The sequence below is a fragment of the Notolabrus celidotus genome, chromosome 1 (genome assembly GCF_009762535.1).
Source record: "Notolabrus celidotus isolate fNotCel1 chromosome 1, fNotCel1.pri, whole genome shotgun sequence".
NCBI classification, from domain to species: domain Eukaryota; kingdom Metazoa; phylum Chordata; class Actinopteri; order Labriformes; family Labridae; genus Notolabrus; species Notolabrus celidotus.
The window spans coordinates 24,848,075-24,862,457 of NC_048272.1; the positions used below are offsets into that span (position 1 = coordinate 24,848,075).

The 14,383-nt window shown below is 43.6% G+C and overlaps 1 protein-coding gene across 1 annotated transcript; it reads right to left on the reverse strand.

Annotated features, from left to right (window-relative positions):
• Window positions 1-778: 778 nt before the first annotated feature.
• On the reverse strand, window positions 779-14,309 carry ubap2a (ubiquitin associated protein 2a). Its single transcript, XM_034683376.1, has 27 exons — window positions 14,035-14,309; window positions 11,479-11,616; window positions 10,946-11,023; window positions 9,971-10,081; window positions 8,204-8,366; window positions 8,019-8,099; window positions 7,875-7,938; window positions 7,465-7,562; window positions 7,291-7,349; window positions 7,130-7,200; window positions 6,831-7,002; window positions 6,470-6,740; window positions 6,048-6,352; window positions 5,657-5,883; window positions 5,172-5,457; window positions 4,677-4,716; window positions 4,376-4,550; window positions 4,204-4,255; window positions 3,596-3,899; window positions 3,331-3,422; window positions 3,173-3,223; window positions 2,993-3,083; window positions 2,390-2,806; window positions 2,109-2,213; window positions 1,950-2,017; window positions 1,656-1,844; window positions 779-1,568 (listed from the first exon to the last, which is right to left on the reverse strand). Exons 2-27 carry the CDS (start codon window positions 11,572-11,574, stop codon window positions 1,473-1,475), a joined length of 3,762 nt encoding a protein of 1,253 aa, XP_034539267.1. The 5' UTR covers window positions 11,575-11,616; window positions 14,035-14,309; the 3' UTR covers window positions 779-1,472.
• Between the last annotated feature and the right edge of the window lie 74 nt (window positions 14,310-14,383).

Below are 14,383 nucleotides of genomic sequence, written 5' to 3' on the forward strand. Positions count from 1 at the left end.
CACAGATATTTACTTTTCAGAGATGAACTAAGGATTTTGAGCAAGATACTGGCTTTTTCAGGTAATCCATGGTGTTTTACTATTTGTACAAATTGTTTTGAGAAATGCACTTACTGTTTTGCAAATGTCGAGGATGATTCGAGAAATGTACCAAAGTGACTGAAAAAAACTGTAACGATGTTAACCTTAAGTTTCACATTTAGAATTCCAACAAATGCTGCACTGCTACACCACGTGGTCTGTAACCATTACTCTCATCTACAGATCTGTGATGATTTGCACACTCCAAATGTCTTGCATGCTTCTGTTATGCGGATGACCCCTGACATCAGTCTGATTAGATGCACCTTTGTGCTTAATTTGAGGGTGATAGCTCTAACTTGAAGAGCTGTGGTGTTATTGTAATTCCGTTAGACATACATTTTTTTTTTTTTTTTACATGTCAACTGAGATGTCTTGGGGTTATTTTAAATTGAAATGTACCATTAAAAAGCAAAGAGCTCATATTCTTCCATTATGCAGCAGGAAGATACTGTAGCAGCCTAAATACAGTGTGCTGAAGGGGACACAATAGAACTGGATTTTTAAAAAAGAAAACACATTGACAGTCTTGATTATCATAAAATCCAGGGTACCCAGCAGTAATGCACAGGGATAAAGTGTTGTGGAATTGAAACTTTGATAGTGCACTTGTAAAATACTGCAGGTGAATGAAACTAATGGGTCCAAGTCCAAGACAAACAAAGCAGTTCATAAATACCAATACCAGACCCAAACAAACTGTTCATAACTTTTAATTTGGACAACAAGGATTAAACCAATGTTAAAATGACATCAAATCCAAGGCCTGGCTGGTAAAACCAGCCAACTATTAAGAATTGAGGAATGAGAGACAGATGAAGGGAAACGGGGCAGAAATAAAAGTCAAGCTATCAACTCAAGTCACCCTCAATATAAGGATTCACAGATGCAGGGGACCAAAGTTACAAAAACTTGTTTCTTCTAAAATAAAAAAAGGCCTTTGCCGTGAAAATGATGTGTAGAATCTATGTACATCATTCTCGATTCATGTATGCATACAAAAAAATCCACATCACAAGATGCTTGTGTTCAAGTATATTCACCAACTTCATCTCCATGATTTAGCATTCTCGTCTTTCCACATTTTTTTTGAAATAAAATGTCCTTCAAAATAAAAACAAAATGCAGAAACCACATTTTATGTCCTACCAATACATATATACTGTATAAATACATACATAAATATATTTTACATACAACAGCCATAAATTTGAAAAGGGGATATACAGAGCCAAGGGGGAGGGGTGGTAGTGTGTGTGTGTGTTTTAGCTTGTGTTGTAAAATGGTTTGTCCTTCTATGATCTCGTCAGTCAGATACGTAAGTGTGGTGCCGTGTGTTGGGTGTCCGTCCTTGCACACGGGCACAAACACACATCATAAGTGTAGCCTTCTCAGTTGGCCCAGTAGGGGGAGCTGCCGTAGCTCGACTTGTTGACTTGGCTCTTCTGCTGCAGGCTGCTGGACTGGCCTCGCTGGTTCGGACCACCCTGAGAATGATAAGATATCTTGGTAAACTTTGGAGATACTTTAAACTGCTAAATCTGATTAAACTCCTGAAATGGTCTCAGTTTTACCTGTCCATCCTGAGCTAGATGGTGGTGCAGCAGCTGTGAGTGTTGCTGGTGAGGCAGGATGTGGAGAAATGGGGCTGGTGCATAGCCTCCAGGAGCTGCTCCGGGGTTCAGAGGCCCTGGACCCCCCAGTGCTGATGGTAGGCTGAAGGGAGGAGGGGTCCCCGCATGGAAACCCTGCTTATCAAAAGACTGAAGACAGAGGATAAAGACAAAATTCACTTAAAACTTGACCAAAACACACACTAAACATAAAAAAAATGACTGTGCAGAAAGGTTGAGTTGTTTGAGGCTCACCTGGGTCTTATTGTAAACACTTCCACTGATATCTGGCACACCCGAGTTACTGGACGTCACTGATACGCCTGGCAGAAACACAGAAACAATGTTTAGATGCTGGACTTCAAAATGTGAACAAGATATTTGAAGGGTTTCTTGTTCTTTTTAATTGTGTACCTTTGCCGGGCCCAGATGCAGCAGATTTGGCTTGTGCCTGTGAGGAGGAGTTGTATCCTTTACTGTAGTCTACTCCTGCTGGCCCTGCTGTCAGCTCCTCATACCCTGGAGAGAAAAACATCAGTTTCAGGGACTAACAATAACACCAGACTCCTGTGAAGAAAATCCACATAATAAAACAAAACAAAACAAAAAAAGATTTTGGAATAAACTAAAGCCAAAATCAAATATCTCTCCCAAGCTGTAATCAGAACCCCTGCAGAAATAATTATCTGACTAACCTGAGCTGAAAGTGTGCTGGCCATAACCACTTGGCTGCTGCTGTGTCTGCTGCTGGAATGGGCTAGCCGAGGGGTTTCCCAAACCAAGTCCCATACTGTGCTGCTTGGCTGAGGCTGGTCCCGGACCCCCAGGGGGGACGAACATGGTGGGGCCGTACTGAAAGGCAGCAGCACTGGGTACGCCGCCAGGAACCCCAGGATAGTAAGGCAGGCCAGTATAGCTGTAGCCTGGAGGCAGGAAAGCCTGCTGACTGTTGTGGTGCTGTGGCTGGCCCTGCGGCTGAGGCTGGGCCTGAGGAGGCTGAGGCTGGGCCTGGCTCTGTCCTTGATTCTGGCCCTGGGGAGGCTGTGGGGCTGCGTGGCTTGTGGGGGGTGCTGGGGAGGTGGAGTCATTCCTGCCGAACTTGTTGACTTCACCTAAACAAATGAAGAAGGTGAGAGGTGAGAACAAACAGTGAATTTCATGATTAGAGATAAGAGATTTTGCCTGATGACCGTCTAGCACAAAAAACTTTGAATTTGCTGTGAAAGCTTTTTAAACTTTGTGCAGGAGATTCTTTTTTGCTAAACCTGTCTCATGAAATATATCCGAACAAGCTTTACCTGAGTAGGGGTTGTTGGTTAGGCTCCCATCTCTGCCTGAGAGTGCAGCGGGGCCGGGGAATGTGATTCCATAATAATCCTGTAAAGAGGGCTAAAGAGACAGTACTGGATAAGTAGAGGAGCCACACAACAACCATGCAAAATGAATTAACTGTTGCAAGCACTGTTGATGAATCTCACCATTGGCAGTCTTGACTGGAGCATATGGAGGTCCTCGTAGCCATAGATCTGCTGTGAAACATATGGGACAGGTACAGTCAGCTAGACATACTGAAATATGTTTTGAAACAAGGAGATAGTTACAACTACAGTCACTCCACCTCCTTTGGGCTACTTACTGGGTATGCTGGTAGCAGCCCACCTGGGCCCATGATATACTGGTTGGGCAGTAGAGGAGGTACTCCCTGGGACAGGTTAGGAGGAGCTTTACCTGTCAGCACAATAACAGAACAACCAACGTATTTATATACTTAACTTAGATTGGAAGAATAATTCCATCTATTTGGACTCGTCTCATCATGAGAGCACAACGATTAGTAAAAAAAAGTCACACTAGCATTTCCAATGTCTGAAGTGTGTTTTTTTGTGAGTAGTATAGCACACCAGCAGAGGAGAGCAGGGGGGCGGTCCTTGGTGCAGAGAGGTTGGACGTGGCAGTAGCTCCATTGGAGCCAAGTCCCAGCGCTGCGCTGGTGGCGGCAGCAGAGTGAAGTCCACCAACAAGACCACCAACTGTGCTGCTCATAATGTTGTTGCCCATGTTGGGCAGGTTGGCCAGGTGGCTGATGCTACTGTTGCTGCTGATGTGGGTCGAGTGGAGTGCGGAGGCTGAGGGCTGCGATGATGTGTAAGAGCCAGAGGAGGGAGCCAGAGAGCTTACACTACTGTTGTTGTCAACACTAGTGTACTGAGGACAGAAAAGAAGGCACAGATTAATACAATGGGATTCAAGTGGGTTTTTTTTCTTTCAAATAATCAGGCCATGCTTTTCTACACTTATTGCAGATCTGGGGTCTGCACTCAACCTTTCGACACAAGGGTGCATGGCTCCATATTTCAATGGCATTAATCCTGTTTGAGCTTTCTTTCTTCTATAGGCAATATATTTGACAAACTGCTTAAACTGTTAGTGTGATGACTGATCTTATTTGATGACATGCAACCAGAGGGTTTCAGCCATCATGCTAGTGAAAGATGAGAGTGAAACTTACAGTGAGGGAGCTGGAGCCCAGAGCTGACACTGAGGAATGGCTGCTGACATGACTGTTGAGGAAAGACAGAAAGAGTCACATTTAGAGTGCTGTTTTGGCAGTGTTAACGTCGTTATCAGAGGTTACCTATTCTTTAACTTAGTCATTAGTTCGCCCTGTGCATGTGTGTCACCTGTTGAGTGAGTTGAGCTGGCTGACAGAAGGCAGGTCCTGTGCCAGGTTGGAGAGTGTGGTGGAGCTGTGTGGAGGCAGGGAAGAAGGTAAATGGGAGGAGGGTGCTGAGGCGCCATTGGTGCTGATGTGCAGAGATGGTGAGTCTGGCTTCGGTGTTGAGGACGCTGATGAAGCTGGGAGGAGTAAGAAGGAAAAAACGGTCTTCATTTGCGTTGTAATAGCCCAAAAAAGAGGCCTTTTAGTAAACATTACAACTCAAAGTATTCATTGAACAACTGCCTAAGTGATGGGTAACTTACCGTCTAGAGCAGCTGAGGTCCTTACACCATTTAGACCATTCTGATGAGAGAAACAAAGCTCAGTATGTGCCTAAACTGAAAACAGATCATGAAAATAATCTAAACAACCCCTGTCAACACATTAGTGTGAAACTGAAACAGATCATATGTGTTTAATAATGTATTAAGAGGGATTTATGTGGAAAACAAGCAAAGTTTGGGGTCAGGACTTGAAGGAAAAGAGAAATAATCTAATTTGAAAACAAATGTTGGCATGATATTTAAATTCACAGTCAGCCACACTTTACTAAAATGGGACGGACCCTTATGAAGTCCTGTTAGCTTGCTCTTTAAACAATATTCAATGCAAAGAGGCTGTTTACATTACAGCATTAATTCACCAACACTATTTCTGTACCCCAAGGAATGCTCAAATGTAGATTTCTCACTCACAATTACAACAATTCAAGGCCCTAAAAGGCTGCATGGGCATTTCTGCCAGCTGTTTCTACTCACCATGACTGGTCCCGAGGCCTCTTTGCTCTGGGAAAAGGCCAGTCGTGTGTGAGGGGGCATGGTCCCATCGTAACTCACCCCCACTGTGGAGTAGTGAGAGGAAGGGGGCACAGAGGAGGAGGTGGTGGAGGCTGCAGAAGAAGCAGAGGGAGGATTGGTGGAGCCGGCGGTCCCTAATGAGGAGGGAGGGAGGCTGGATAGCGCCACCGAGGAGGAGTGATATACTGGCTCAGATGATGACAGGGGGAGAGGCAGGGCGACCGAGAGAGGGCTGCCCAGCGACTCACTGGAAGACAACAGCAGGGAGAAAACATGGTGTCAGATAAAGTTACTCAAGATGAAGAACTTGTTGGGCAACATTTGGTTTACTGTGCTTTAAAATCATGCATCGGATATGAATCTTTGTTTACCAACAACTACATCAAGTGTCTCAGATTTTGTTGTAAAATTAACCATACATCGTCAACTTGTAGCAGAAGCAGTACCTGAGTGGTTTTGAGTACAGGCTTGTCTGGCTCTGTGTCCCTGGTCCTGGTGCAGTTGGTGCTGGGGCAGGGGCTGGTGTTGACTCCCTGGATACCGCACCTACACAATTATCCACAACTCCAAAGTCTGGCAATGCAGACTCCGAGCCAAAGTCCAAAGCTCCGAACTGGAGGTTTAGCCCGGGGACATCAGCTGAGCCTGGCATCTCTACTGCTGTGGAGGGAATCTGCAAGAAGAAGAAGAAAAGAAAGTGTCAGGTCTAACTAACTTTGTGGTTATCTAATAATTAAAAATTTTTATCAAGACAGAGGTTTCCAAATTGAAAAAAATGACATGTACCTTAATTCAAAAGTAACCCTAATGCATGGACTGCTAACTACAATCTCTTACCTTTGATGTGGGAGGTATCCTTCGTTTCTGGCCTTTAAGAGCTGCCCGTTGCTGCTGTGGTGTACTGCCACCCTGAGGGTCCAGCCCTGCGCTGGGGGCAGGAGGTTTAGCACCAGCAGCAGTCATCACCTGGCCTGCCTGTACAGGCGTGCCACTGTGCTGGGGTGCAGGCGAGGCTGAAGAAGGGGCTGCTTGTTGTTGCGACGGAGGGCTGGCTTGACGTGCCAGAGGCAAGGACGGGGCGGTGTGCCTCTGAACCAGTTGGCTCAGCACAAGAGAAGGCTCCGGCTGCAGGCCAAACTCACCTGGAGACACAGAGAGAGTGGAAGGACCTTTAACAGGACTACAAACATGGCAAACTAATACATGAGACAAAAACAGACATACTGGAAGTACGGGGAAGGTCAAATCTAAATACTTACGACTAAACTGTGACGACAGCGAGTTGGAGTTTGGTTCTGAAGCCTTTATGTCCCAGCTAGATGTGGAGGGTGGAGGTACAGATCCTCCCAGGCCTGGCAGCCGGCCAATGGAGGTGCTGCTTCCTTGGGTACTGGCAGGAGGTGCAGCTTGGGATGAGGGTAGTGGCCCCAAGCCAGGACCCTTTAGCTGCTCCAGTATCTGAGCTCCAGCGCTGGGCTGAGTCCTTTTGGCCTGGCCCAAATCCCCAAAACCAGCTCCCAGAACTGACGACTGGTAGAAACACAAGGAGGGACAATCATCAGTCTTTGTTTGTACGTGTCTGTGCAGAAGAAGTGTGCACTGTTGAAAACCTGATATTACCAAAGCAGCATGAGCGTAGCTTGTGCCACTAGTAGTGCGGCTGGGAGGTGGCTGCTGTTGCGGAGGCTGGTGGTGATGGTGGGAGTTGGTGAAGATCAGACTCTGCGAGGAGGAGGAAGGTGGTTCTCTTCCTCCACCCACAGGCTTCTGCAGCAGAGAGGCGAGGTCCAGACTGACACAGAAACAGTTGATGAATTAAATACAGAAGAACTGCCGTCACTTCAGTCATAAATAATTGGGACACTTAAGTTTTTTTGTAGCAAGAGAGCAAGGCCCTTCAAATTGAATTAGTGCCTTACCTTTGCCCCGGTGTGATGTGATTCTCAGCAGGTGGTGCACATGAGGAGGTGAACACTTTGGTTTCTGAGAGCTGCAGAAAAACACAAAGACGGAGAGGTTTTAAAATTTACACCAACATTTTCTCTCTGTGGTAATCTGAGTTCTTTATGTGCCAACTCACACTAACATCTTCACTCCAGTCCTCAGGTGACCAGTCTTCCAAAGTATTCCTCCAGGTAACTAGAGGACAAACCGAGGAGGGTCAAAAAGTTCAAATAGATGATTGGAGAAGGTTAACAAGAAAAACGTTTCATTACTACAGAAATGCATTTATATTTCATTTAGTGTAGCATACCTGTCCCATCTGTGCTATTGCTGGCCACTGTGTCCCATGACTCAGTCTGTGTGGTCCCAGAACCAGCCTCTGAGGTATAGTCTGCAGGATTGAAGGTCCTGGGAGAGAGTCAATAGTAAGCGTGTTTAGTTATGAAAGAAAATAAACTAAAGGGGATGCATACTAATGATACAAAGCCCATTACAAATGAAGAACTAAAAGCTGTGTAGCCTTTAAGAGAATGAAGTGGGCTGTGTTTAATATGTTGTTCAGACACCGTATCTCATTAAAACTGAAGACCAGAGACATCATAACACATCTCATTAAAACTTTTTTATGTGACAAAATACTTTGGTAATACAAAACGTAATCCTAAAAGCATGTGAAAGCCCCTTCCATGGCTGTGCATAGTGTATGTGTTGTCACCATACCCCATTCCCTGGGCTGAGAACCGGCTTCCAACAGGTGCTCTGCCTCGGCCCCGGCCTCCAGATCCTGTAGTAACATCCACAGAAAGGTCAACATCTATCCAAGTGTGAGTTGTACTGTCAGTTACTCAATAAACATCAGCTCACCTCTTCCACCTCGGAGCCTCCGACCTCGATCTGCACCTTTATCCACTGGTGTCACCTCCACGCCATTCTCCTCTGGACGGGCTGTTGGCAAAGAATAATTAATATAAGAAACAAGTTCCGATGGAATTAATCATGATGTCCAGGAGCAATAAGATGTTGAATCTGTGGGGTTTTAGATTCCATACCCGGTCGACTGCGACTGGCTCCCTTGCCCTTGCGATTGGCAGCTGCACGGCCCTTGCTCGCCTCCCTCTCACCTTTCTTCTCCCTGTTCTCTTTGTTCTCCTTGCCTTCTGATGGCCCCTCCTTCACCAGGGGCTTCTTCTTTCCAACCGTCTCCCATGAGGTCTAAACACAAAATAGGTGTGACACAAAACATGTCACAACAGCATAAAGTAAACAGGATGAATGATAAGTGAAAATGAAGCATAAACTGTACTCTTTCAGTTTGTTTTACTGGACAAGCTTAAAACTTCACAGTAAGCAGTGAAACAAGCAATCAATACAGAAAATGTGCATCAGCAAGCAAAGCAAGTAAGCAGCTTTATGTTACTGAATATATTTGTAATGTCTCTATATAAGGAACACTGGGTTTGAACATATGTGTTTAGCTCAAGGGGGAAGGGGGGAGACGGCAGCAAACACTACAGGACTCTACAAATGCATTTATGCATCACTAACTTGTGATATACACTGTGCACGAGCATGCACTGTATGGCAAGAAAACAAACACCCTAGGAGGTCTTGTAATAGATCTGACATTACTAGATAATTTGTATTATATACCATAACAGCAGAGGATTCCTCAAACCATTTCTTTGCTATTTTGGGATTTCCATGAAACCAAAACAACACCCTGGGTAGCTGTCTGGCTGACTGCCCTGCCATACAGCCTCTCCTCACCATCTGTGCACACTGGTATTTAACACAAATGTTTGGACACAGACTAAGACTTAGGATACAAAGGGAGAACACCCCTGAAGGGTGCGGCAGTCTTTTGGTATCCTGTTTAACTCTAATCTCTGGTCAGAAATATTGCAAATAAGCATGTTTTCATGCATAAAGTCCCTGATGCTAGGAATCTAATCTTTTCTTTCTTGTCATTGTGCTGAACATCGACTTGTAAGCTAACAGGCTTTCCACACAGGAGTTGTCAGCTGTGTTTTTACTCATCCGTCTTACACCCTTCTGACAGCAGAAATATGACTCTGCTTAAATCAATTCAGTTGTCGCCACAGGCTGTGCCATGACTTGATTATTATTTGCATGCGTTTTAAAAGTGCAACTGCAGTGAGAATGTATTTGGGCTCTGGGCGCTGCTAGCACAAGGTTGACCTCAGCTGTGCTTTATCTCTGCACATGGTGTGTAAACACAGATGGAGGATGTTCTTTATACCTGTATACATAATGTTAAACACGGTGTCACCTGTATAATGGCGCTAAATAATGCACCAGTGTTTACTTAGATTGTACATGGGCAGTCATGCACAGAGCACATTGTGAGTTCACAATATCCTATATGTGACTGAGAATCATAGAGGTGTATACCCTGACTTGTCAAATATAGAACTATTTACATAGAAGGATAACTGAATGTCAAACAGTCTTTAAACTTCAGAACAGTTCCAACAGGAGGTCTAACCAGGTACAGGACAATCAACTTACAGTATGTTCTGAGTTCTACTTACATCTGGTGATAAAAAATATATCTATGGATTACATTTTTGGACGTATCTTCTAAATCCAAATCTTTGCTTTGGACGAGGTATATTTTTTAAATCCATCCATACATCCTGTAATTATTCTGACTATCTTGAAATAGTTGCATGGAGCGAACCCTATCTGACACTGTGCAGAAGGCAGACGGGTAGCTTGTTAATCACCATCTGAAACAATGATAGATCAGTCTGTGAGGTTTATGGTGCGATTCAATGAGACGTGGTGTCATTTACCATGTCCGAGGTGCTCTCAAGGAGGAAGTTGATGGCTCGACTAACGTCCTCGTTGCAGTCATGGAGTGCTACCATACACTCATCCTGGTTCTTTCCTGTCACCTCCATCAGCTGGGCAGAGCGACAAACAAACATTATAAGAACCGTTTGAAAGTTCACAAAGTGTTACAGCTACAGTTTTGCACCAGATGACGGCACATGTCATGCCATCACAATAGCACTTCTAGCACCTAACCTTCATGTTTCATGCGACCACATAGAGAACTAGAGTTATGAATGAACTCTGAAATGTCTGAAAAAGGCCTGAAGTGTTCCTCACTAGGGATGGGAATTTACAGCAATCCTTGTACTCGATTACTCAAATTACCTAATGAACGATTACTCGAGTACTTGCAATTATTATTATTTGTACTCCGACTCGACAAATGCGATCAGCTCTTTGAAGCCTTCTCCTTCCACAAAACTTGCCTGTCATCTGTCTCTGCTGTTTTCTCCTTGTGCTTTAAGCGCATGTGGTTAAGCATTGAACTAGTATTTCTATGGTATGCAAGTTTAAAGCCACACATCTTGCACTGCACATTAACTTCATTGTTTTTTCCAAAGTACTTCCAGACATCAATTTTTTTAACTGACATGCCGCAGGTGTCGCAGACAGTTCTGTGTTTGTTATGCTTTTGCTTTCGGTGGAATAATATGTTCCTAAAGTGTTGCCGTAGCTGCCGTAAAACAGTAGTTTTTGCTGAAATCTGGCTCGGAGTGTTCTAAAGAAGTCATAAGTTTATATTCTGTTAATTATTTTCCTACCTAGTATATTCAGTTAGGGGAAAAAAACAAAAAACACATGGTCACACATGTAACGCTGTATGAGTTCAAGTTATGTTACCAGGTGCGCGAGTAACAAAATGCTACTCGAATAGTGGGGTCAATGGCAAGTACTCGAGTACTCAAGTATTCGTACCCATCCCTACTCCTCACCTGGTTCACTTTGTCCTCAAAGTCAGCATCATTCTTGTCATAGATCATCTGGGCAAGCCGAATCTGTTCAGCAGTAGCCTGCAACACAGAGACCAATGATGTGTGACTACAAGTTCACAGAAAAGAGACTGAAGACACATCCACTCAGTGCCAACAGCACAGCAAAGGGCCCAGAGGTGGGGATTTAACCCCTTGACCCTGCTCCAAGGACTGTAGCCTCTTTACATGCGAGACATGGATTAACCAGGAAACCTGGTGAAATTGTAAGCCTGTTATTTCAGTCATAAATCACAGACAACACAAAAATAATTACTGAACAAGTGCCTCCTATTGTTGCCGAGATAAGTAAATTAAGCTGCAACTAATACAATAAATAATTTTTTGACAGAGTATGTCTTAATGCAGTGTGTTCATTATTATTTTGTTATCCAAAGAAGTCATGCGCACTCCAATGTTTTGTTCCAAAATATCTGTGGCCGAGGAGGGCGTGCTCAAACAAAGTTTTCTGTGTGAATGTGGTTGCATAGGCTCACCTGTATCAGTTTCTGTGGTTGTGATGTGTGAGTGGCAGCAGGCAGCGCTTTTTCCCGAGGGCCCCGGGCCTTGTCGCCGCCCAGCGAGCTCATCATATACAGTATATACAAAACTCTGTATGTACAAAATAGAAAAATCTGCCAAAGAAACAACAAACACAGAAGTATTAGTGACACCAAGCAACAGTTCCTTACCACAAAAGTTTTTCAAAACACACACACACACACAGAGTCCATTTACAATGCAGTCAGAGCAAAGTGTCAATACTTCACAACATTTCCCTTGCATGAAATAAGGAGTTTAGCTCAAGAAATGTGAGTTGTGAGCAGAACTAGGCTTTATTGCACAATCGTGAATGCTGCTATAATGGAGGCTGTAAGAGTTGGCCTGGTGACAAAACAGCTTTACTGAAATCTAGGTCAAGGAGGGAGAGCGACCCAGTGTCCTCTTACAAACAGCACCGACCACAGAGTGAGAAGCAGAACAAACACTGCACACCCTGACCTCATATCCCCTCTGTTATGTAGTTCCGAGCAGCAAAGATTATAGATGTACGTCACTCATCCTAAATACTGAGCTGTTGCAGTGCAATGTTGAGTTATTCTGTGTGACAAGTGAATTTGATATCATTCATTCATACATTGCTTCCTGGGTGTGATAACAACATACAACACTAATACTTTCTAATAGAATGTATGAACTAGAGATGTGACGTTTGCGAACGAGTCGGTCTTCTGAACGGCTCTTTTAAGTGAACGATGAGAACCGATTCGCAGTTGGGAGACTGTTTTTATATGCCGATTGCCCACGCTGCCTTCCCGTGTCACCTGCATGCCCCATGAGTCTTTTGTTCAAACTAATGTCCTCATTTTTTATTCTAGTTGTATTTATATTTTTTATATACATATATATTTTTATTCTTATTTATTATTTTATATTTTTTTCTGTATTGTTCAAATGTTCTTGTGTGGAAAATTTTACAGTAAAGTTGTTTTGCATGGAAGTCATCTGTAGCCTGCGTAGTTTTTATAGTGCCACAAAGTTTTTCAGGTGAGGAAAAATTCTAAATAGTGATCTCACTGTCGAAGCATGGGGATATGGCACCATCTTAAATTATAATCAATATTTCAGAATAATTCCCACCAATAGAGTATATATATATTGGTGGGATGTGTAACTTTGAATTACTCTGATATAAATCTAATTGCTACCTTGATAAAAAACGAGTTACCCCTGGTTGACTTCTAAAAAATAAACAAATATAACAATGAGTCAAAGAGCCAGTCTTTTGAACGGCTCTTTGAAAGGAACGGCTCCTCAAGTTCCGGTTCCCTTCAAAGAGCCATAAATCCCATCTCTAGTCTGAACTACCGTCTACAACCTGTAAATACAGTAAATACAGGGCTGTATTCACCTGCTAACACAGAAAAGGTCAATCCTAATTACGCTGTCATTGGGAACACCTCGTAAATCAATACGACTCGCAAACTTTGATTGTGGTGTCGCTTACTAAAATCACATTCACTGATATCCCTGCTGACCCATTTGTTTTATGTTTGAGAACAATAGCGAGGATCCAGCTTACAGTGACTGAGTGACGTGGGCCAATGCACAGCTGCCATTGGCTGCAGCGCGGAACAAAGCTTAATGCAAAAAAACACGAAATGTTATTAAATTATATTTCAGATAAAACATTAATATGTGTAACTGGATGATATCCAGAGGTAGCTGCGGGTTGTTTGTGATGAATAAACGATCTTTGTCACAATCAAAAACAAAACAATCCGTCGGTAACTCTGGAGAACACGAGTGTTAATACATAAACAAAACAATGTCTGATGAATTCAAATGAGTTGCTTGAGTGTTTTATTTATTCACCTTGTCGTGGTGGACTGTCACTAAACCTAAATGTATTCTTATTCTGAAGCAAGCGCATCGTTGTTATGAAGCAATGCTAACGTTAGCTTATGTGTTACTTATTTCTTGAGGCTGTTTGTGGCACTGAGACGGATTATAGTTGGTTTTCATCTTTCAGATTCTCGTAATATTGCTTTGGACTTCAACACTGGCCGGATTGGCTCTGTTGGTACTAGGGTCCCTTTGTCCTCGCTAGCATGAACTCGAAGTAGCTCCTAGCCGTGGAAAGGGAACAAACGATGGGATGAAGCTAGCTAACGATGCTATCTAAATCTGTTCAGAATTCATACCAAACGATAGACGACCATGTGTGTTTAAGTATTGTACGTATTTATAGACACACATAAATGAGTAACAATGGTCGATGTGCCTTAAAGTATGTCCTCGACATGTAGACAACAGGCTGATAACACATCCGTGTTAATTCCACAGAAAAAGGCCTCGTAGCGGAGCACAATCCCATCCCGACATTGCTCGCCGGGGAACAAGACAACAGATCCTTTACAACCCCGTGAAAGCAAAACTACCAACCCAGTGACAAACTATTTCAGCAAAATCGAGCCTTAGTATAGGGTTCAAATGTATTGAAATGCAGAATTTGAACTTGAAAAACATAATAAATTGTATGTTTTTGTTACCTGCTAACACGCTTCACTCAGCCAGCAGCAGACAAGATGGTCACGTGACGTGCGCTACTGCTGCCGCGGTGGATGCTCGAGCTCTCCTCTTCGGGTCACTTCTTAACAACTTCTTCACCTTCAAGGCTTTTTGTTCTACTCACGGTGTTGACAGAAATGGGTCAATACTTTCGCCATCTGAGTAGACACACAGCTGAGGCATTTCAACCTAATATCATCAAAATACATTCAGGTTTAATGAGTGTCATGACACCTTTCTGTCCAGAAAGCTACTGTGTGGATGGATGTCACTGTGGCAGGGGTTCCCAAAGTGTGACACAAATAGGGGGGTCGTGAGATGTCTTCCAGA

Excerpts from the sequence above, each read along its gene's own strand:
- ubap2a (XM_034683376.1), bottom strand. The coding sequence starts at position 11,574 with ATGATGAGCTCGCTGGGCGGCGACAAGGCCCGGGGCCCTCGGGAAAAA. Across the intron at positions 7,350-7,464 it reads CAATAGCACAGATGGGACAG|TTACCTGGAGGAATACTTTG; the intron begins GTATGCTACACT and ends TTTGTCCTCTAG. Across the intron at positions 7,201-7,290 it reads ACTGGAGTGAAGATGTTAGT|CTCTCAGAAACCAAAGTGTT; the intron begins GTGAGTTGGCAC and ends GTTTTTCTGCAG.